The sequence below is a fragment of the Vombatus ursinus genome, unplaced genomic scaffold (genome assembly GCF_900497805.2).
Source record: "Vombatus ursinus unplaced genomic scaffold, bare-nosed wombat genome assembly UNPS02014779.1, whole genome shotgun sequence".
Taxonomy (NCBI): Eukaryota; Metazoa; Chordata; class Mammalia; order Diprotodontia; family Vombatidae; genus Vombatus; species Vombatus ursinus.
Genome location: NW_020954557.1, coordinates 49,131,887 through 49,156,551, shown reverse-complemented (window position 1 = coordinate 49,156,551; position 24,665 = coordinate 49,131,887). Strand labels below are relative to the sequence as shown.

The following is a 24,665-nucleotide window of genomic DNA, read 5'->3' as shown; positions in this document are numbered from 1 at the left end:
TACAAGGTTGGAATATGGTATCATGTTTTTGCTATTTTCATTCTTTTTATTATTTCATACAATACTAGCAATCTTGAAAGGAGTATAGGAATCCAGTTTTGCTTGAAGGACCACAGGCCATGATAAATAACAATTGTTCTCCCACACGCCCTTTATTCAAAACCAGAAAATTTACAAGCCCATGATTTGGAAGTATTATTTTAAAGTTATAAAATCTCCTTACTACAATATTGGTGTCCCTGAAGATTCTTCTATGAAGTATCTCAAATTTAAATGAACAGTACAGGTACATACCTGAGAGTCCTGTATAGAGAGCGACTTTATCTGCTCAGGTATACTGCTGGCATTCACTGTGATCTGTCAAAAGAGTAACGCATTAGAGTACTTCAAGGCACCAAATTTATAACATTAAAGCCAGTCTGATGATGATCAAGTCTTAATGATCAGAAACAAAACTACTACTTTCAAAAGGTAAAGAAATTAATGACAGAAAACACGTTTTGTTTGACATATCAAGGTGAAAATGGAAACAAGCCATAAGACGCATGTTACTTGTGGCATAATCTGATGAAATATTAAAGGATCCTAAATTAAAGGACGCTTGCTTAACAGACCCTTTGTAAAGACCCTTTAATCACTACCTTGAAAACGTATCAAAAGGAAGATCTATTATATATAAAAGTAGTTTTTTTGGTGTATGTGTTGTTTTTTGGGTTTTTTTTTTTTCCCATCAGAGAAGCATGGATCCAGAGTGGTGTGCAGAATTTCCCCCTCAAAGTCTGAAAGGTAAGGGGCACTAGTAAAATACACAAGTGATTTTCTTCTCCAGTGCTACGTTCCTGACCTCTGTTCTATAACCCAACTCTAAGCACCCAGCACTCCACAAGCAGCAGCAATTACCAATGAGAAAAGAGATTCCCTATATCTACTCTTTTCTTATCAATTCCCAACGATCAGATACCATAAATAATGCTAACTCTGAGAAAGTTTTCAAAAGTGAAAGGAAGCAAAATCTTATTTTCTAGATATACTCAAAATGACTATGTAAGAAAGCAGATTAACCTGAATACATTAGATAGTTATTTCACCATCTAGAAGGCATAGGACTGAACCATGTGATCACTTGAGGTATCTTTTGGTTCTATGATTCCACCTCTTTAATTAACGCCTAATTGCTCTATTCTGCATGAAACACCCAAGTATTACAGTTTCAGATAAGGAAGCACCCTATAATTAGTCACGGAACCACTGTAGCTAAACCCTTTTATCCCAAGGAGATCTAGCAGAGTGCTCTAGTACTCTGTACTTGACTGGATTATATTCTAGATTTCCCATTAATTCTGCCTTTTGTCTCAGAAGATAAGACTTCTACACAAAGTCCAGATCCATCCTGGAACAATATAGAAATGACCCAGTTAAAGAGAATAGCTGGGCTAATTTTCTGGAAGTCAAATGAAGGTTTTTATCTGTTTTTGCACTGAAACAAACTGGGAAAAGGCCACTCTTGTCTGCCTGTCTCCTAAAGTGCCTCCACAGGTATACAATTTTATCTGTTGGTGGCTGATAAGGGGCACATACAGGCAAAGCAGGGATGTGTGGTGGTGTGAGGACTCCCAGAAATGGCCACCTCACTAAAATCTCCTCCCTCCATTCCCTACTGGCTGGTCATAGTGCCTAAAATGTCACCATTTGACATATATCATTTTAGATTAAGGCAGTGACATTCTTCAGCAGTTGCTTTTGAAATATAAATAATCCTAGGGAAGGTAACATACTGAGCTATTAGTTATGACTATTTTAGAATAAGTTTGAGTGCTGGATCAATCTCCAAAAAGGGCAGAGACACTAGACAGAATGAGTGTTCTGGTGGGAGAAGAGGGCAACAATTTTGGAGTTTGGGTTAAGCACAAGAGTACCTACAAAGAGGAACGGCTTCCAAAAACAGGAAGTAGAAATGTAAAGTCAGCTTTTTGCCTAGGAATTACTTTTATCTTTCAACTTTGGAAATTGTAGAAATACAGCCCATTTCTAAAGAAAAAAAAATTCTACTTAGTAAAGAGATCAATCGACACTAAAAAAAAAAAAAAATTCTTTGGACTAGTCCTGTGATGTAATTGTTACAAGGAAATCCTTGTAAGGAAACTCCCTGTCCCAATTCAGGTCCTCTCCTTTTCTGCAACTGATTGTGTTAAAGATCACTGTCCTACAACAAGGTGGGGTTGACTGACTTGTTCAGGGTCACGTCGCCCAGCCAAGACATGTGAGAGGCTAGATATGTTATTTTGTCTCTCACATTTTTAATATGGCCTTATAAAAATAACAAATGAAAATTAACTCTAATGACTTTAATCATAATAAACCTAAATTTAAAAACAAATTTTCCACACAAAGAGAAAGCAGAAAGCTTTGAAAATTGATGGAAATAATCAGTGATAAAAAATAAATTTGATTAGAAATGGAAGTAAATACTAGCATGGATCTAAAAGTCAATTATAGCCACTGAAAGCCACTGTTTTAGAGAAAAAAATTAGTGGTGACTATAAATCTTAGCATGTTTCCAGTTTCTCAGCCAATGTAATAAACTTGGGCTGAATTTAGGTTGAATAATTTTTCCCATTAAATCAAACTGTAGAAGTTGAAAGAAGGAGCTCCCCTGAAACATAATACTCTATGGTACTTATTGTAGGCATGGCAAAATTTCAGATAGTAACTGCCACACCAGTTCACCCTGTTCTATGCCCCTTAACAACCATGTCTAGAGTTTTCACAAGGGACCCCTGAAGTCCACCCTCATTTTCTGAAAGGGTCAGGCTGTGCTGTTAGCACAGATCTTCACAAATGCAGGGCAGAGACTGTCTCTAGTTTTTAGCCTGGACTTTGTAGTGCAGGGCAATGCCAACTGCTTGAGGGTGCTGCTTATCTGAGCGCTCCTTAATGAGAATGCTGGCTATGAAATACTGACCTCTCAGGGATGTTGGGCATACAGCAATAGTTAATGAGAATCAAAATCCACCTGACTTCCCTTTTTAGCAAAGAACAAATGCAAAACCAATGAGAAGTTGTGCTCCAAATTAATTTAATGCAACTGTTATATTAAGTGTCTATGTTCAAGTTAAGTGGCACCGAGGGCTAGAGACCTGGCCTTGCAGGCCACAAAGCCCTGTGTGCAGGGCCTACCTCTGACACATACTGGCTGAGTGACCCAGGGCAAACTCTTAGCCTCTCAGTGGCCCAAGCAAGACAATACTAAGGTGCAGAGGACACAGTGGTAAAGGAAGTTATCTCACCTAAGAGATCCCTATACTATACTACACTGTAGTATACATCCACATCACTATGTGTATGATACTATCCTCAGGGCTACAGATATTGGCCAGCCCCTCCAAATTGCAAATGATATCAAGAAAGTATAGTTCACAGGATGGCTAAGTCCCCAAAGGGCTAAAGGGCCATTTTGAACTTCTTTGTATATCATCAACAAACAAATAGCGCTCACTGTGCTTTCCTAGGCCTTCAAAAACAACTTGTTGAATGAAGAAATGTTATTTTTCTTTAATCACGCATCACACTAAGCATTACCCAAGAGGGACAAGATAATGCAACAATGTAACAGTTATTTCCTTTTCCTCAAATTGAATCAGCAAGCCGTAGCAGAAAGAACACCTAGCCACCTGATATGAATACTTGTTCACTGGCGGTGTGAATTTTGACCAGTGATTTAGCTTTCACTGCACTTTAGTTCTCTCATCTGTAAAATGGGTATAATTTGTTACGTCCAGGGCTGTTGTAATATCAAATGAGAAAGGTCATGTGTACCTAAAAGGCTTTGTAAACTTTAAAGCACTATGTAAACATAAGCTGCTATTGTTATAACCTAGGTGTCTTGTTTTTTCCAATGAAAATGCTAAGCAATCTTATTAGAAATACAGTTCCTGTTTTTTCATCACTGTCATCTCATATGCTTAGAAGAGAGAAAAAGGAACAAATCCATACTTGATAGAAGCTGATGCTCCTCTTGAATTCGACTGGGGCAAGAAACTGAAGATCTTAAGGGCAGAAGCAGTTTTTTCCATCATTGCTCTCAGTTAAAGACAAGGGCTTCACAAAAGAAAGGCATATTTGAGAAACGGAAAGCAAAAGGTCTTCCAAGTTAATCAAAAGGCTAAACTGCGAAGGAAAGAGGAGGGAAAAAACTGTCTATGAAAAGCTACCAAATTAGGTGCCACACACACAGTAGCTACAACAGACAAATAGTGGTAGAGATGCCCAGAAATTCACAAAAGAAAAAACTAAGAAATAGCCAGCTATAAAACCCACAGGGTATCATGGAGAATTGGTGGGATGGGACCCATGCCTGGCAATATCGGCTCTAGAAGGATGTACTTTTTTTTTTTTTTAAAGAAAACAAACTAGGCACGTGGGGAAGTTGGGTAGAATAGCACTGTGTACTAAGATGATAAACTAATGTGGAGAAATCCAGGAATACGGTGGAGAAGGAAGAAGCATGGCAGAGAGTATCTAGACATAGACTAACAGCAGTAATAATTATACTGTCTCCACAGTATACTCCAAAGTCCTAGTTAGAAATATGGATAGAGCTGCCACAGAGGCATGACATGGTAGAAATGGAATTCAATTATCCAGAAATCTAGATTCTTACTCTGTCAAAAGCAGATTAACTAGTAATTTCTTCTCTTGCATTAATGATAGTTGCATACTTCAAAAGGTGAAAGAAGCAATAAATGAAGCTGCTTTTCTTTTATCTTCCTTTTTTGGACCAGACTCTCACCATAAAGAAGGTTGCTGAAAAAGAATTGATGGGAATCTTGGGGGTTAAATTAACATTCCGTAGAGACAATAAGAGTGCACCGGGACACCCAATGATTCTAAGTCACCAGGCCCAGCTGAACTATATCCAGGCTACTAAAGTAAGGAAGAAAATGTGAATGATAAATTACTGTCAAAGATTTTGAAAGAGCATGAAATATGAGAGAAATGCTACAAGACTTGCAAGGATGAATGCTGCCCTAACTCTCAAAAACTAAAGGGAAGTGATCATCCGCCACTTTTTTTTTTTAAGGGAAGTAGGGGGGAGGGGAGAGGAAAAGGATCCAAAGATTAGTAAATCAAGATAATGCTGTAAATACCTACATATATACATGTTACCTACACTTCAGCAAAGCATTCTACAAAGCCTTTCGTGCTATTTTTTTTTTTGTAGAAAAGACAGAAAACCTGAGCTAGATGAAATTATAGTTAGGTTCAGAACTGACTCAATGACCGAGCTGTCATAGTTCAAAGCTAACTTGGGAGGTGATCTCTAGTGGAGGATTTCAGGGATCTGGGCATGACTTTGAGCCACTTATCATTTTTATTAATGGCTTAGACAAAGGCATCTATGGTAGAGGCAGTTTGGTATGTTGGATAAAGTGTTGGGTACTTAGAGTCAGGAAGATCTGGGTTAAAATGATACCCTGAAACTTTATAAGCAGCATGACCATGGCCAAGTTATCTCTTTACACCTCAGTTTCTTTAGAGATTAAAAACAGCTTCAGTACTCACCTCTTAGAGATATTGTAAGGATCACCTGAGACAATATATGTACAGCATTTGACAAAACTTAAAGTGCTATATGACAATTATTTGTCATTGCTATGATCATTACTATAGCATACTTATCAAATTTGCTAATTACAGGATTATTGCCAGATTCAAAATGACCGCAAAAGACAAGAATATTTGGCCAAATCTAATAAGGTAGACAGAATGAATGTGAAAGTCTTACACACAGGCTCAAAAAAATCAACTTCAGAGCATAAGATAAGATAGACATGAATAGACAGTAGTTTATCTAGAGGCCTAGGTTCAGCTCTATGTGTCACACTTTATGAAGGACATTGAAAAGCTTTGAGAGAAGATGACCAGAATATTTTAAAAAGCCTTAAAATTTTGCCATATGAAGATAAATTAAAGTACTTGGGAATTTTCAGCTTGTCGAAGACTTTGGGAGAGGAAATATGGATTTTATAGCTATAATCAAGGATTCTAAGAGCTGTCATGGGGAAGAGGAAATAAGATTTGTTCTGTTTGGCCCCAGAGGGCAGCCTAGGAATAATATATAGAAATTACTAAGATGATTTAGGTTAAATGTAAGGAAAATTTTCCCAAAGATTAAGGCTATGTAAAAGGTGTGATATCATCCCATTAAGTGACAGCGGGTATTAAAGGATAACCTTTAATGAGAGGCAGGAGAGTTACTTTTATGTGCTACAGAAGGAATTCGTGTGTGGGGGGGGCGTGCGTGTGTGCTCACATGCAGTTATTTTGAATATTTATAGAGTGCTTTAAGGTTTGCAAAAAACTTTAACATACATGATTATATCTGAGTCTCCTAACAACCTTGTACTAAAAGGTACCATAGGTGTTATTTTTCCCTATTTCACACATGAGGAAACTGAGGCTCAGAGAAATTAAGTGCCTTGCCTGTGGTTGCATAGTAGTAAGTGGCAGAGGAAGAATCTGAACCAAGATCGTCTTCATTTTAAGTCCAGCGCTCTATCCACCACACCAGGTTAGACTAAGGGGCCTCTGAGTTCCCTTGTTAGCTTAGTTCCTTTGAGTCTGTAATTTATGGAGAAATTCTTAGACATAACTACAAGGGTTCCTTAACTAGTCATTCAGACTTTTCAATTTAATCCAACCTAGACACCAATTTCCAACCCCTAGATAATGACTAAGCTGTTTTTCTTGCTCTCTCTCCTCTTCATCAGATTGTGAAATACCATTTAGCAGACAAAACACTGTTTTTGACTTCACTCCATCCAGGTGTCATAATCCCATAGAATCTTCTCCTGATCTTCACCAAAATTATGCATTTACCTGTGCTCTCCATGCTTACCTTTGGCTTAGAAATGATGTAAACACCTGACAAACCACTCAGGCACTGATGAAAGGCACCGTAGTATTGTGGATAAAGTGCTGGACTTGGAGTCAGAAGAGAACTGGGTTCAAATCCCACCTCTGACATTTACTAGCTGTGTGGCCATGGGCAAGGCATTCAACCTCTCTGAGCCTCAGTTTCCTCATCTGTAAAATGGGGATAACAGCACCTACCTCACAGGGTTGTTCTGAGGAACAAGTGAGATAACAAAGGTAGAGGTTTTAATTCTAGAATCTTTCGGATGTATTTATGTGTGACAGCAATTGTATGCCTGATGTACATTACAAGATGACAGCACCCAAAAACTACATCTCTTTGTACTCCATGCAACTTAACTGACTGATTCCTTCTGACACTGTTGATACTGAAATGTTCCTAACCCTTGCCATACCATTTGGGGAAGATGCCAACCACCTAACTCTGGCACTGAAATGGAGTGTGTGTGTATTTGCACACATGCGTGCTCAGGTAATAAGAAATTTCATTAGAGCAGTAGATTAAAGCAAAATGGAAATCTCTTTTCAAATTTCTTAAAACTAGGTAGAAATGTTGATACCCAAAATACATATATAAATAAAAGCAGGAGTATAAGGATTTAACCAAAACTACGTCTGAATTCATAGACTGATTACAAAATGAGATCTCTAAGCAGACATCATGCTAGGGAATCAACAATGTCTTCCAGACATAGAGCTAAATAACCAGTGTTTTAAAATCTACTCCAGTAGATTAAAATATTGGTTAATTGAGACCATTCAGTTAGTGTCTCTTTTTTCATTTCAAGGCAGTAAAAGCCTTCCTGGCAAGAGGATATTACTATCCCAGTTTGTTGTTTTTTTTTTTCCTTAAACCCTGAGATCTATTTCAAATGGTACTGTAACAAACCTGTCAATCTTCATGAGAAAAAAACCACACATCTACTAGTTTGCACCAGTGATGTAAAGATTAAGTATCAGCCAGTCAAGTTCTTACAGTACATTAGTAATGGTCGTTTGATTCAAAACTGATACTGGAACCATTTTCTTTCCTAGGTTATTTTTTTTTATAGCTTTATAACAACAATGATTTCTCATCCATGACTCTGGGGTCAAACAATAGGCAAAAATGAGAAAGCAGGCAAAGAATAGGGAAGTATTCACAATAACTGGAAAAGACCAGCCTTTATGTCCAATGTAACCCAAGTTACTTAAAGCTTCTGGCATATGGGACCATCACACATTATAAAAGCAGGATTTTATCCCTGATGAAAGAAAGATCATTTTCATGCTTAGAAATTATTTTCATGTTCGGGAGTGAGTGGGAAAAGCAAATCAATTTGCAGGATAAATATTAGGGGAAAAATTATCTGCAGGAGATAGAGAGGCAATTAAATGGAAAGGTACACAGAAGAGACCAGTCAGATTCAGTTTAAGTGTGGGGAAAGAAAGGGCAGAGAGACACAAAACTACTACCAGTAGTTATGGAAGGGATTATGTACAAATAGTATAGGAAAATTATAGTAAAGGGTTGAAGGATTGGCCCATTCCTCCTGATAAGTTCCCACTGACTAGTGCCACTGAGATAAGTCTAAACTACAAGACTGGATACAGTTAATCAAATGAAAATGCCTACTAACTGAAGGATATTGGGTTTAAGTGTAAAGAGAATGAAGGATGCTAGATTATGTGTAAACACGATGTTTTTCTTTTCTTTTTATCTATTTTTGCCATAAGCACATATTAATGACTAGTTCTGTACAATATTTAAATCTATTCTAACAGGCTGAAATTCTTTCTTAGAAAGTTACCAACTCCTTCGAAACATGGCCATCATTAGTCACTAGGAAATCAGGAAGTTAATAGAATCCAAAAATGAAAGTTGATCAAAAGATGACCAATTCTCAAAGAGAAACTACTGATAAAAGAGTATTCCCTTGCCTAACCAAGACTCATAGGAGACTTAAAAGATCAAGACCAGCAAATTCTGAATGAATTTCCTGGATATTTTAACCAGTGACTTGCCGTTGACAAAAAAAAATGATGATAAAATTTTACCTTGGTTTTCTGTGTTATTTTTCAAGTAGAACCTCAAAACTTCAAAGTCTTTCCTCTAAATGATTAGTCCCAGATAGATATTTAAAAGGACAGGTCAGGAATGAGATAAAGAAGGGAGGAAAACAACTCACCTCTGGATTTTCTTCTTTCACTCTTCGTGACTGTAAAACAAGTATCCAAAGTTAATGCACAAAAGATAACATGTCATATTTAAATGCCACAAAAACAAAAATATCAATTCTCCTTTGCTATGAGCATCAACCCCAAGTTAAACAACTGCCTTATACCTTTTCCTGAGAAAATGCTGCTTTTCCTTCTTCACTCTTTTCATCCATTTCATCATCACTCCACTCCCAGTCTCCGTCTTCTGTCTTGTGAAGATGACCACTGGATCCAGGAACCCTTCTAACCTGTTAAAATAACACACATACAAACTCTTCAGTCATTCTGGGCCACACAGACACAGAGTGAGAGAGAGAGAGAGAGACAGACAGACAGACAGACACATACACACACTGCCAAAGCTTTCACTAACACATCTACTTGGTTATTTGGCATACAACCCACCCCAGCAATTACTAGGTGGCTATGCATTCATAGGCAACTAACTACTCTTTTAAATTTAAAAGACCACACAGTCTGACACTACTCAGGACTCTACCTCTTCTGAAAATATTTTGTTCTCTGGAGTGTCACAGGAGGACCTATTTAACTAAGGCGTGGAACAAAACATTTTGGAAGATGAAGAAGACTTAAGAAAATATAAAGAAAATGACATAAGGTCAAGCCCTTATACTCTCTTAAAAACAAGTTAAACACATCTACAAATGAATGCACAACCAATGCCATATGGAAGGAGTCAGAAATACAAAAGAAAACGCATGCAAGCAACAAACTGCTGACAGGGCAAATACATGTAAATCAGGCAACCTAATGAAGCACACTAGGAGCACCCAGTGGCTAAATCCTAAATCAAAAAGTCAAATACCCTTCGGTTGCTATCTTGCTCTTTTTCAGAACCTGACATCATGCTTGTTTTCCCAGGATTCTGCTCAGCCTACTTGAGCAAAACAAAACAGCATCAGACTATTCTTAACACACCTTGTAGCATTTATGAGACTCATGACATTGCTAGGAACACAGCATGATAATCAGCAACCACACTGCTGTTTGGATTATAATCAGCCTTTCTTAATTATCTCAAATTATTGAACTAAGGCAGGAGTGATCCATAGCACATACTTTCCAAAGGCGTTATAGCTGAAATGGCAAAACTTAAAAAAAAAAAAAGAAAAAAGTGGGGGGTAGGGTTTGTGGGAAGGCACGGTGAAGAAGAGATGATTTAGAATGAGGTTTTAATTCTGAAGTATTCTGTGTAAGAAAAAAAAAATCAAGAAGCCAAGTGATTAGCAGGTACATGCCAAGAGCCAAAGATTCATGTAATTATGTGAAGATATGTAGAAAAATCATTCTCCACCCTCACCCTACCCCCCTGGGCTATTTCACAGTGGATTCTTTAACTCTAACAAAACCACTATACCACTTATGGTCAAGGTTAACAGTTCTACATGTCAGCTCAATTTGACATCTAAGGTACTGAACAGCTGCAGCTGGTTCTGTGTCTAACTTGGTATGAGGGTCTAAGAAAAGAAAGCAATTAACTGGGGCTTAGGAGTCTGAGTTCTAACACTTCAGCCACTGAAACTTTGTTAAAAAGCAACCAGATTATTATCCATGACTTCTAAAAACAAGTATAAATACTTTTTTATTTGCAAAAGAAAAAAAGAAAAAAGAAAAAACACACCTTTGAGTCATATTGGGTCTTAATGTAAAACACCTCTTGTGACCCGGGTGAAATGTTTTTCTCTTTGTAGTCAGAGGCATTATAAAACCCTAGTCTAATGAGAGTGATTTTAATGGGGCTTATTGATAGTGAGGCAAACTACTATAAAAGAAATGCTGAAATGCACTTCAAAAATTTTAAAACACATTGTTTTATTTAAAAGGCAATGAAGAGAGAGCTATGGATGAAAAAGTATTCTGTTGTTGTTGAACTGTACAATTAAATTACCTGGGTTATGAAAACGTCTTAAAGTTGAGAACTTATGTCTTGACAGTAACATGAAAAAATACTTCAAGGCTTACAATCAAATAGAACAATGGAAAGGCCCCCAAGGGACACAATACAAAACTATACTGACTGCTACTTAGGAATGGGAGCCACAATTCAATCCATTCCACTTCGACAAACATTAGGTACCCTAGAGATGCAATGCGCTTGGGTACAAAGAACACTAGTCCCAAACGCAAGAAACTTCTATCCCACCAGTATAAATAACTGTATATAATGCTTCAGAAGTGGAATGAAATTACGCCTTCTGGAATGTGGGGATGTTTTTCCCACCTTTGTAGCCATGAGATAAAGATCTAGCCTTTGGAGTCAGGAATCCCCAGGTTCAAGACCTGCCTCTAACACTCATCAGGGGGGTGGAGCAGGAACACTGCCTAGCAAGTGGTGACCCCCAGGCAATACTCTGAGATCTATGGATCCATAAGATAACAGACAAGGGACCAATTCAGCACAAATATGAAATAACCTACCTAGCACCTCCTACCTAGTACTGACTTAATAAATGTTTGTTGAATTGAATTAAAACCAAAGGTACTGATGAATTATCATTCCTCGAGTTCCCACCAGAAATACTATATAAAAAAAATTAAAGAAAGGAGAACTGAAAAGAGGAAAAGGGAGCAGGAGAGGGAGAAAGGAACCGAGAGAGGGAAAGCCAGAGGGAAAAAAACACAAACAAAACTCTGCTTCCAATCTTGGCATTTAGTTTGCATTTTTCCCCTTCAAATCTCTCCTGCAGGGATTGATTCATTTTATTTCCCAAAGCATGATTCATCTATAACCAACAAAATGGCCACCTACTTGCATTAGTATTACTCTTTATAGTACTGACTTATCCACTTAGTTTTATTTACTAAAATCTAAAGAGATAAAATAAAATGTCAATGTTTACAGCTGTAAAGGGGGAAGAAAAGGTTAACTTGCACTTTAAGCAGTAACTGTGATAAGCATAATGTAAAAAAACCAGTTTAAATCTGTCCACAGGTGATATAATGATACACAGCAGTACCTAACTGTACCTCTGTCTGAATATACCTTTTGTTAACTCGAGGGCTTCAGAGGGGGGTTCAGGGGGAAAAAGAAAAAGAAGAGAAGCTTAGCATATTCTAATTTATAGGCTGGGTAGTATGACATTGTTCTCTACTGGGGAGAATAAAAAATTGTCTATAAAAGTCCTTTCTGTTCACTAGAAAGTGATCTGAGCTTTCCAGAGCTAGAATAACCAAGTTTTTATTCCAATTAATGAAAGGAGTCCTCTTAGGAGCCAACTTAATTTAAATATATATGTGTGTATCTCTATCTATCTTTTGTAAAACACGTCCAGAATTCACCTCCATAAAAGCACTGTTGACATGGAAAACTCTAAAAAAAAAAGAAATGAAACTTATAAAAAACAAAAATAATTTTAAAAAAATAAATAATCTGGATAGAAAGGTAGAAGCGCAGCTTAGTGGAGAGCGAGCCTTGGCACCAGGAAGACCTGAGTCAAGTCCCATCACTGACACAGTCTAGCTGTGTGACTCTGCCAAGTCTATTTAATAATTTCTAAGATTATAAACTGCCAAGGAAGTACCAATCTGCATTGGTAGGCAGCATTTCCTCACTCAGGAGTTCCCTATATCAAGAAAATCACAGATCCAGTCCTCCCTATTTCCAATCTTATAATTTAGACAATTTATGTCACCCTCTATCGGGAGAAGGGAAAAGGGTAATGAGCATTCATGTGGCACCTACTATGTGCCAGAGACAGTGATAAGTGGTACTTTGATAAATATTATCTCATTTGATTTTCACAACAACTCTGCAAGGTAGGTCTACTATAATATTATACCCATTTTACAGTTGAGGAAACTGAAACAGACAGAGGTTCAGGGACTTGCCCAGAGTCACACAGCTGCTAAGTGGCTGAGGATGGGTCTGAACTCAGTTCTTCTTGATTCCAGGCCCAGAACTCTATCCACTGTGCCACCTACCTTGCCTCTATGGGCCCTCATCTGAAAAGTGATCTCAAAAGTCCATGCAGTTCTCAATCTGTGATCATATATTCTTAATAATTAAAACAAAGCTGCCATTTATATAGAGCTTTAAAGTTTATAAAAATTTATAAAATCCCCATCCACTGTGGTACTGTGGTGGAAAGGTGACCATGGACTCTAGCAGGGTAGGCCATTGGAGAGCACAGACTTTGGCAACTTCAATGAAGCCGTCAAAAGCGCCAGGTATACTACCAGTTCTAAACCTTATCCGTTGCCTAAGGATCTACCATCATAAATAAAGAGGGGTCAATACCAGAATGCTGAGTGATGAATTATTCTGGTCAGAGGAAGGACCCAAGTAAGATAAAACTGCAAAATGTCCTCATTAACTTCTATATCTGTGGCACAGTAACATAGTAGAGAAAGGGAAGAAAAGGAAGAGGGAGGAGTAATGCAGAGTTTACAAATATTAACCAAAACTTTGGTATCTTAATGTGCAATCTTTGTGATGAACAAAAGAAGCTTATGTACCAAGTCTCTGGCAGAGAACACGATGGTGAAATTCTATGACGATCAAGCACAAATTAATCCGTATATAACTAAACACCCAGTGACTTAATGGGAAGAGGGGCACAAAGAATAATGCAAAGCAAAACAAACAGCAACAACCAAAAGAAAAAAAACTTCCATCAAAGCTTAAAAATACAATTTGTTACCTAGAAACAAGAGGCCAAATACTTCTTGTAACCCACTCAGAAGTCTCATAGCTTACATATCAAGAAATACTTTCTTCAAGGTGACTGTCAAAAGATGCTAAACATATTATCACCAAAAAAAAAAAAGAAAGAAAGAAAAAAGAAAAAAGAAAAAGAAAATGACCATTATAAACAAGAAATGCCTAGCTACCAATGCAGCAGCTATTTTAGAATCAACTTCTTGTGTTCAGTCAGATTATGCACTGGTTAGAACAAATGTCAAAATCAATACCAAATTAGAAGAAAGGATAAAAATGAGAAGACACAGTATGCAATTAGAATAACTCCAACCCAAGTTCTTTAAACAATCTGCCAACTCCAAAAAATAGAAATGAATAAAAGTAAAGCTACCGAGTATCAACATTCCTTTGAAATGTCTAATGGATGCAAAACAGTCACTACAAAGAGAACAAGAGAGCCCAGAAACTGCTTCAGTTGGCAGACATTTAATCTACTTGCCATGGAAAGACATAACAGCCAAGGGCAAAAACAGTCTCTAGTACACATACATCTGTCAAACGTAATGGAAGAGGATGACGGACAACTAGCAACACTTTTACCTCACAAAATAGGTGGTGGTGGTGGGGAAGAGGATTTTGGAAGAAAATGAACCTGCAGAGAGCCTGGAATGAGGCTCATCTAGGCCAGATGATCCCCAAAGCATTTCAAGATGAAACTGGAAAGAGAATAAATAGATATGAAATGGAACAGATCATAGCGTACATACGACAATCTACTCTTATCATCAGCGAGAGCTGAGCCACATCTGTGCTCTGCCACTTCAGCACCAAGTAGGGAGATGGCCATGACTTAAGAGGAGGAATGTGTCAACAGTGGCTGGGCACAAATTAACACACACAGAAGAAAGCTCAGTTAGAGATAACACTTTAAAGACACTCAGGAATTTATTTCAAAAGGGAAAAGACTACAAAAGAATGGAAAAAATCACAGTACTATTATTACCAAAAAACAGGGATGCAAGAAGGCATTTGCTTCCTCTGACTCTATGACTACTGTTTCATTTCTACATAATCTGAAATGATAACGGCTGAAGAATTTATCTAAATATGTTAGGCAGCTTTTCCACAACACCTCACATTTCACAGACCATATCTTTGCAGGCACAAAATTGGCTGGGATGTATGGAGAGTAGAAAATGCTGCTGTGCTTTTACTATTCATGATGAAAAAACATAACATCAGTAGAGAAACTTGCAGCCTTAAAGGCATCTCTCAAAGAAGGAATGTACCAAACACTGATTAAGATCATGCCACAGTCAATCAATCAACAAGCATTTATTAAGCACCTACTGTAAGCCAGACACTGTTAAGCACTAAAGGCACTGCCTTGAAGGAGTGCAAAGTCTAATGAGGGAGACAACATGCAAATAATGATCTATAAAAACAAAGACAAGATAAATTAGCGATAATCTTGGAGAGAAAGCACTGGTATTAGGAGGGATCAGGAAAGGTTTCTTGCAGAAGGTGGATTCAAACCCACTTAAAGGAAGCCAGGAAGCAAAGATGATGAAGGAGAGCAAGAGGCACAGCGGGTTAGGGGAAAGAGAGCCAGGGGAAATGCAGAGAACTGGGAGATGAAGAGTCTCCTGCCCACACCACTGAACCATGAGCTGTATGAAGACTGGAAAAGTATAAAGCGGCCATACTATGAAAAGTTTAAAAGACAAAAAACGGATAATATTTGATCCTGGAAGTAACGGGGAGCCACTGGAATTGACTGAATAGAGATGGGGGGAAGGCCATGGTTAGATCTATGCTTTAGGAAGAACACTTTGACAACTGAATGAAGCATAGATTGAAAGAGAGGAGTGCGGCAAAGAGACCAAGGAGGTGATAAAGGTCTGCAGCAGGGCAGTGGCAGTGTCAGAAGGGAGAAGAAGCATATGTAAGAGACACAACAAACGTAGAATAGACAATTCCTGGCATCAGACTGGACACAGGAGGTGAGAGTGAGGAAGTGAGGACGACACAGAGGTTGTGAGTTTGGGTGACTTGGAAGATGATGGTGCCCTCAACAATAACAGGGAAGTTAGGAAGAAAGGAGGAGGACTCAGCGGGGAAAGATATCGAGTTCAGTTTTGGTCATGTCGAGTTTAAGCTGTCTACTGGACGTCCAGTTCAAGATGTCTAATAGGCAGTTGGAGATACAAGACTGGAGGTCAAAACAGAGGCGAGATATAGATAAATAGGAGAATCATCTGTATAAAGTCCGTGAAAGATATAACAATGAAGATATTATTTTTCAACAACTCACTAAATATCAACATCAAGTGATGCATAAAACAGGGAGACATATTCACCCAAACCATTCACCAGTTCCATGGATGGCATTCTGTGAAAAGACCAACTAGAAGAGAGATCCTCTATTGATAGTAAGGTCCCCAGACAATGTTTGTGGATGACTGCATGCTAAGGACATCAAGCCCCAAAACACCATGAGGCCTCCTCAATAAAAATCCATCATTACTCAAAAGAGATTAACCTCACCACCACACTGGAAAGTGGATAAAGAAAGAATGCTGCTCAAATAATGATACAGTTCAACGAAGAGTCCATTAAGTTAGTTGAACTATGTGTGTGTTTACCCAACCTCTTTATACACATACACAGAAAGCTGTATCTTGGACAGGTATTACAGACAGTCAGTGAACCGGGAAGAAGGTGGAAGAGAAGCTCAGTGCGCAGCAGAGACTGTTTTTGCCTTTCGTTGTATCCCCAGTGCTTTGTGATTGGCACACTGTTGACATGACTTACATTGAATTTGGTTAACAGCACAACAATTATCCAAAAACTTTTTTAACACTGAACGATGCTATATGACTGAATCATGGAACATCATTATCTCAGAAGAATAAAAATTACAGGTAACACAATGGGCAATGGAAAAAAAGACATGATGGGTATAAAAGGGATGCAGCACATTACCAATGATAACATGCACATAAGAAATGATATAAAAGACATCATTGAATGACGTTAAGGGGTTGGCGAGGGCTAAGTAGTAGAAGTGAAGGATAACCAATGAGCTGCCAAAATGCTGCACTAGTGCAGGCAATTTTTTTAAAAGATGAAATTCTCTAATTCCTTAGGAAAATCCTCTATGATTTATACTAACACAGAGACAAGAATAGACAGGGTTAGGAGGGGTTGTGATCTTCTCTATAAAAGGAATACCCACACTGAAGAGATCATAGACCTCTTGAAACATTTAAGATTTATAAAGTGCTTTACATGTCCAACAAACCTGTGATCTAAGTTTTACGAGTATTCTTTATAGAAAACCAAGGATCTCAGAAAACCTTAGTGAGCTGACCAAACTAACATGTTTAATAAGTAGAGATTTAACATCAGATATTCTGTGCTCTTCTCACAACACTAAATTGTACCTCTTTCCAAGCTCCCATTTGCCTACTTCCTTCCCCCCACACCCCAAGAGGTGGGGGGAGAAAGGCTGAAAAGTGCTAATTATTTATTATTGGAGCTCAGAATACATTACTGTTAAATTGGACTTCTTCTATTAAACAATTTGTTCTTTGGTAAGACCAAAACAAAATAGAATGAATTCCACTATCATTTTCCCAGATGGGGGAAATAAGCACAAAACAATACAGCCACTTCATATACATACTGCAATATATACAAAGTACTTTTCAGGGAGATGAATCTAATTTATATGATACCCAGGAATAACTACAATCTCAAAAATTCCTCTCTCTGGAAATGGCAGGTAGCAGTAATGTTAGAAAGACCTCTCTATGTACCACCAATCCAAAAGACAAGGAAGAAAATGTAATTCTGTTACTTCGATGCATATTGTACTCCTGAATAGGGAAATTAACTTTCTTCCCTTTCTCTAGGCCATGTCCTTAAAATTCAGATGGGGGACACATATGTCTACCAACTGGCTCTTCAACTAGGGTTTTCAATCCCACAGGAGAAGGAGACTGGCTCACCAACACAGATATAAGAAACTGAAATTATGACTTCTTCCATGCAAATGAGCAAATTATTACAAACATGCAGGCTTAAATCTTCCAAATTGGTTATGGGTCTAATGACATAATGTTTGTATTTTTAATGGTTTGAAGCTGTTATAACTTTTACATCCAAGTTGTTATTATTTTAAAAGTTTAAGAACAACATTGGCTTTTACATTATTCTAACAAAAATAATTTACAGACCAGTGTTTTGAAAATATACAATACCAGAGACCATACCAAATTCCTGGAGCTAATTTTTGGGAAACCAATCATGCTTTAACACTTTAAACTCAGTAAACTACTTATTTTCCAATTCTTTCACAGTACTTCTGGGTGTCTACTTTTATAATGTGTTCTTCAGAAAAAGAAATAATATTGAAGCATCTACCTAACTTAACACTGGTTTATGTGCCTTAATAATCTAATCCTTCAACTAGTCAAGATGTTCTGTATATCAAATGCTGAATTTTCTTAACATAAACATTAGTAGTACTTTCAGTGTTTGGTTATTCTGATGAACACACCATGCAGCTGTTTCTCATTATGTACAAAAGACTGCACATTACTGGCTTTAGGAAGTAAACGGGAAAGAAGTAGGACAAGGGGGAAGAAGCTCTCAGACACTGGAATACCTTAATGTATAGCATGCTGAAAATAAATGGCAGTAAACCCTCTCTTCTCTGCCATTCTATAAAGAAACACTATGAAAGGTTATTTCCTGAGTTGATTCATAATAATGAACTTGAATTGCTATACCATCCTGAAACGTCTTAATTTTAAAATGGATACATTTGTATTAAGTATAGTTTTAGCATTAAGTATAATTTATTGTATTTTAATTTTTTGAAAACTTCTAATTCACTCAACATATTTATTAAGCAGCAAGGAAATCACAATTTAGTTAAGAAATGATCCTGCCTTCAGAAAAGTTAAATTCTAGTCAGGGGATGACACATAAAGAAACAACTATCCACACACGCCAGGTAACAGAGGCTTTAGCGATTTTTTTTCCCCATAGATGCGTGGTTCCACACCCTGCTATTGCTCAGGATACTCAGACCTACTAACAAACTACTTTTGTCAAAACAACTTGCTCTAACCCTCCTCTAGTGAAATAGTGAAATTTTAAAACAAATACATTTATATTAGCCATAGTGAGGCAATTAGCTACGGCTAAATTCTCAGATACTTTGAAAATGACTCATTCTGCTGAATTTCGTCATTCCTTCTGGTGGAATATAAAGGGATAAAGTAAGGAAACATGGGTCTAAAAACGCTCCATTGACAATTGGACTTACAAAAAAACTGTAAAAACACAAATTAGTATAATGAAAAAATTATCATTCAAAAGTCTGGAATAGTTTTAGTAAAGACCATACGTTTTGCATCCTTATCATACATATAACTGCTTAGTGTTAAAAAAAAAAAAATCCAACTTGATAAATGCTACTCTCCAAACAATTACAATGGAGTTTTATTACTCTGGAAACCAACCTGAAAGAATAATGCTATAAAATAAACCATTCAAAGGGTAAGCGATATTCTGAAGCAGTGGCACAACCATAGGATTAATAATAACGACATTTCTGGTTATGTTCTAGTCCCATCAAACCTCTATTATATCATTTCACCAAGTTAGGGTGACAAAGAGCAATGGTAAGTACTTGGAAACAAAAAAGTAGCAACCAATTTTACTGCTATTGTCTTTAAGTATTAAAGTTACTCCTGACTGGATACCAAGCGCACCTGTAACTTCAACTATTAAAAAAAAAATAAAATAAAAAGGAGAAAAAATGAGAACTTTCAGTCTTGCTAAGAAAAATAAAATGAATGAGAAAAGAAAAAGGCAAACTAAATGGTTGGTAATGGAGAACAGAGCCCATCAGAAAAGCTGCTCAGCATATCACAATTTACAGCAAAAGACCAACTGTGAGGGAATTGAATTAAGAGGGATCAAAGGAAAAAGAAGAGGGAAAAAAACCCAAAAAACTATAGCCATCGTCTATCTACATGCAGCTGTAGTCAGATGAGAGCAGAATTAGCTGAAAACAGGAATGTTCTCACAAATACAGGACAAAATAGAAATCATGAGAACTACAGAGTTATGATGGGGTGGGGAATGGATTAAATTAGTTGGCAGAACAGGAACAGCCAATTTTTTGCTTCCATTGATCCTAACAGATCCTGTATTTATACTGATGCCTTGCAAGGTCACAAAAAAAGATTGTCTCATAGTAAAGGCATTTAAATGGAAAATGTCTGAGGTTATGTGAACTGCTGTGTCTTGACGTGTCTTCAGTAATATACCTTACATGTTAAGGCACATAACCAAATCATAAGGGGTGGATTACTGCCTAAGTATCAGGTTGGTGAGGTACGAATTATATAACCAACAAATCCATCTCAGAAAAACTTATCCCAGGAATTACACTTTTTAAGTGAGGTAATCACCTAAAGCAGTGCCCTAGAAGGCCTCTGCATATGTCCTGATTTTGTAGATTATGCAGATAATTTCATGGATCTCTGATCATCAATGTATTTCCTGATAGTTGATTCAATCATGCAAATTTGCCACATTTCCACTTCTTCATCGTCTGTGACTCTTGTCTATGTCCTTCAAAGAGGATTCACCCAACTTGTTGGAGCCCTTCCTTTACTTCTTTTGATGACTTGTGGGTATTAAGAGACAGTATACAGAATGATGATTCTGGCACAGACTCATCAATTCTAACTCAGAAGAGCACACAAGGAGAATCTGTAATATTTCATTTTCACTAAGCAGTTTAACAGGACCATGATACAAAAACCTGAAAAACTTGTTAGAATTACTTTTGATAAAAGTGTGTGGCTATAAAGTATTTTCATGCAAGTTTCACATAAGCATCCAAAATATTCCTAAATAACTCTTCATGTTAATACATTTCTGAGGGCATATATTATAATCCATTTCAAATGGCAACAATGCATTCTTTAGTAGCTTCTTCATCAACAATCTGGCAATATACTATGGGGAAAACATATTCATTCCCCTATGCATATCAAAATGGATGGAATAACATATTGTCATAAATAAGCATGTTTTAAACAGTTATCCTTTTTCTTCAGTACCAGCAGTAAGCTTACAACTTCCCAGTGATACAACTTTCAACATCAAAATTCCGTGCTCACCCAACAAGTAGATATGTAATCTCTACTGCAGAGAGCACAACTCCAAAGGGTTGGCCATGTTGTTCAAATGCCAAAAAGACTCATTTTAGGGAGAATTCACACAGGGCAAGTGCTCACATGGTGGTGAGAAAAAGCCATACAAAGACACTCCCAAGGTCTCTCTTAAGAACTTTGGAATTGATTGTGTGACATGGGAGATACTAGCACAGTACCACCCACCATGGTGTGACCTCATCAGAGAAGGTGCTGCGCTGTATAAGCAAAGCAGAATTGAAACAGCTCAAAAGAAAAGTGAGATGTGCAAATTCAAGAGAATACACCCCAAATATTCACATGGACTATTTGTGCCCGACCAATAGCAGAGCATTCCAAGCTTGAACTGATCTGATCAGCTACAGTCGGACACACTGTGATTTGCCTCTAACATAGTGATGTTATTTTGGCCCTCTCTGAGAATGAAGTATGTATGTAATCAATGTTATCCCTCTAAATTAAGAACACAGGTGGTATTTTTTTTTCTAAAAACAAAAACTGGTGTAGTAAGCATGTAAGGACAGAAAGGAAAAAAGAGGAAGCCTTTTAAAACATAGTAGGGCCAGGCAAACCTGTAGTGTGGGTAGAAAGGGTCACAATACCAATCAATAAATATTTATTAAGAATCTATTAGCCCTAATGCTAAGTAGTGGTGATAGAAGCACAATGAAACAACACCTACTCACAATGAGCTCACATTCTAATGGGGCAGCCAACAAACATATATAAAATATTTACAACATAAATATAAAGTTAATAATTCAAATATATTCAAAGAGAGAGGAAAATACTAGCAGTGGGGGGGGTGACTAGCAGTCAGATCAGGAAAGGTTTTATGCAATACCAATTTACTTTCATAGCCATTTATTCTAATAAAAATGGGCAATGCTTTAGCATTTCTAATCATTTCAAAACTTGATTTTACATAGTAAATTTTGGAAGAAAAAAAATCTGTCATTACAGTAACATTATGGATCATATCCAGTCAATAAATGCCTTTCATCAGGTTTTTTGAACACACAGGATACAAAGAACAAATAAGAGGCTCACTGATGTCACAGTTATTAATGTTGGTCTTTCCAAATTATCCTGGCCTGGTAGGAGGATTGTCAGTGCCTTTTCACATTATGGCCTAGGATGCAATAAAGTTTCTGCTATGGTGTTTGCTGCAGACCTCACAAATATGTCTAGAAAATGTTGCTGTTGCACTTAAAAAATAACCTGACAACCTGGCCAGCGCTTGAGTTAGGGATGACGAGTACTTATATCCAGCTCGGTGTCAGCTACACAACATGGCAAGCTGCAAGAAATTTATCCATTTCTTCTTTTTCCCCTCCACTCATAGGTAGCGATCAAGGTTTAGGATGGGATGGGGAAGGGGAGATGAGGAGAGAGAAAAGGATAAAAGGGAAAAGTCAGTTTATAACAGGGTAGAAGTTGTGGGGAGGGGATAGAAACCACAACCATTTCTTGACATTTTGGTGCATACAGAAATACCCCAACCCAGCTGTTGGCCTAATAGTGGAAAGTAAGGAGAAAGAAATAAAATACATTAAACTAGGTAAAGTAGACAGTTTCATAGTTTTACTCCTGTAAAAACTATTTGTTGTCCTTGAATAAGAGACACCTGCAGTCTTGTCAAAATGGTTACCTCAACTCTACAATTCTGTCTAAAAGGACCTTTTTCACAATTATAAAACTTTCTGGTTACCTGCTCTTGTCTCTCGTCCTAAAAAAGAGAATGCCTTCTCATATCTAATAACAAACCCTTCCAGTTGCATGGCAAATATTTCTAAGTTCCCCTTTCCTCCCCTGAATGATCCCCCCGCCCTTCGCTACCCCTCCCTCTCCTGTGAAGGGTGGTTTGTTTGTTTTTTTTTAATCTATCCTAAGTTGCTACCGAATCCTGGTGATTGATTATGTACTCCATAAAGAACTGAAAATTCATAAAAATTAAATCACCACCCTAGGAAGTTGAAGCTGCTTTCAGCAGTTTCCTCAGCATGTTAATAAATCTATCTCTTTCCTTTCAATTTGGCCTCCTTTCTTTGACTCACAGTCATTGGACCACCTCTGACAGGAACACTTCTCACAAGAAGTCCCATTTCTCTTGGTCAAGAAAATTCTCTGACATCAATGTCAGTTCCTCTCCCCATCACAACCCAACAAGACTGTCTTCTAGTACTAAAAATTAATGTCGATGTGTTGGCAGTGTAGAATATTTTTTTTGACCTAACATTCCCTATTATAGGACCCAGAGCAGTTTTATTACCAGCTAAAGGATGTGTACCACTATTTTACTAATACTGGCCCAATCATGAGGTCGTCATGGATGACACAGATGATTGTGGGACTCTCATAGAATGTAACATATTCTATGTACTTAAGATAAGGCAGGAGCTGGTATTAAGAAAATTCAGTGCCTTTAAACATCTAAAGCACTTTAGAGGAAAAGCAATGTTATAATGAAAATTCAGTTGATGGTGATCAAAACAGATGAGCCCATCTGCCTCTGAGAATGTGTTAGTGTCCTACTGTGTTGAGCGTAATTCGAAGAAGCAAGTAAGTCCTTACTGATATCCTGAATAATTTTCCCTTTGCAACCAGTTCTTTTTAAACACTGCCCTGTCCTTTTCAAAGAGGAAAGAGGTCATGATCAAGAAATTTCTGATGCAGATTCTCAATGTACACAGTACTAAATTCCACTTGAGCTGCCAAGGCATCAGGGCCAAATTTCAGGGTACATATAAACTCACAAGAGGCACATGTCAGAAGCCTGAAGGCTGAACTGCTGCTAGCATTTCAAATTTCCATTATCTCATCTTCTACCACTCTTTATAGATAATTCCACTTATGCTCTTCTCACTTTTCCACAGCACTCTCGTTAAAAAACTCAAAAGAATTGATGGAGGTCAGAGACCCAGTGAAAGTCCATCCTCCTTATAGGAAAAAGTCTGAAGAAACGAAAGGATACAACATGGCGCACAGAAAATTGCCTCCCTCTCCATTCTGGGTGGTACAATGTTGTTTTCTTGACAGGACAGAAACACAATTCTGCTATTTCCTTGGATTCATGGGTAAGGATGGACAGAGAAACCTGAAGCACTGCATATAGAGAGAACAGCACATTTGCCACAGAAGTGACAAATACAGCAGAAAAACAGATGTTCCACCCCCTCCTGTACAGTGCTTTTTTCCAAGCTGGCTCTCACTCCCTTCAAGCATGCTCTGGGCACAGCATGAAGTGCATTTGTGTCTACAGTTGCCATTTTAACCTTCAACTGGAAAGTAAATGTTTCATTAGTCTTTTGTTAATAATGAACAGTAGAATTTTATTCATTTCAACAAGTATTTATTCAGGACCTACTATGGGCAAAGTACCCCGCTGAGTATGGAGAATCAGAAGATGAAAACAAGTAAAAGCTTATATAAAGGTTTTCTTAATGCTTAATCTGAGTGCCTTCCCTCTAAAATTACCCCAATTTACCCCACACACATCTTATATGGGTGATAATTGTGAAGTGTTTAGCCCAATGCCTTGCCCACAATAAGCACTACATAAATGTTACGTATTATTAACATTACTACTACTACTACTACTACTACTACTACTACTACTACTACTACTA

The 24,665-nt window shown here is 37.5% G+C and overlaps 1 protein-coding gene across 3 annotated transcripts in view; it reads right to left on the bottom strand.

The window, feature by feature from the left end:
* STK39 (serine/threonine kinase 39) overlaps nt 1-24,665 on the bottom strand; it is a 317,622-nt gene that overhangs the window by 95,494 nt on the left and 197,463 nt on the right. For all 3 annotated transcript variants that reach the window (XM_027865926.1, XM_027865927.1, XM_027865928.1), the window contains exons 11-13: nt 9,261-9,383; nt 9,105-9,134; nt 295-357 (exon numbers count right to left, since the gene is read on the bottom strand). In XM_027865926.1, the coding sequence (XP_027721727.1) occupies nt 295-357; nt 9,105-9,134; nt 9,261-9,383 (216 nt within the window). The remainder of the gene's footprint in view (nt 1-294; nt 358-9,104; nt 9,135-9,260; nt 9,384-24,665) is intronic.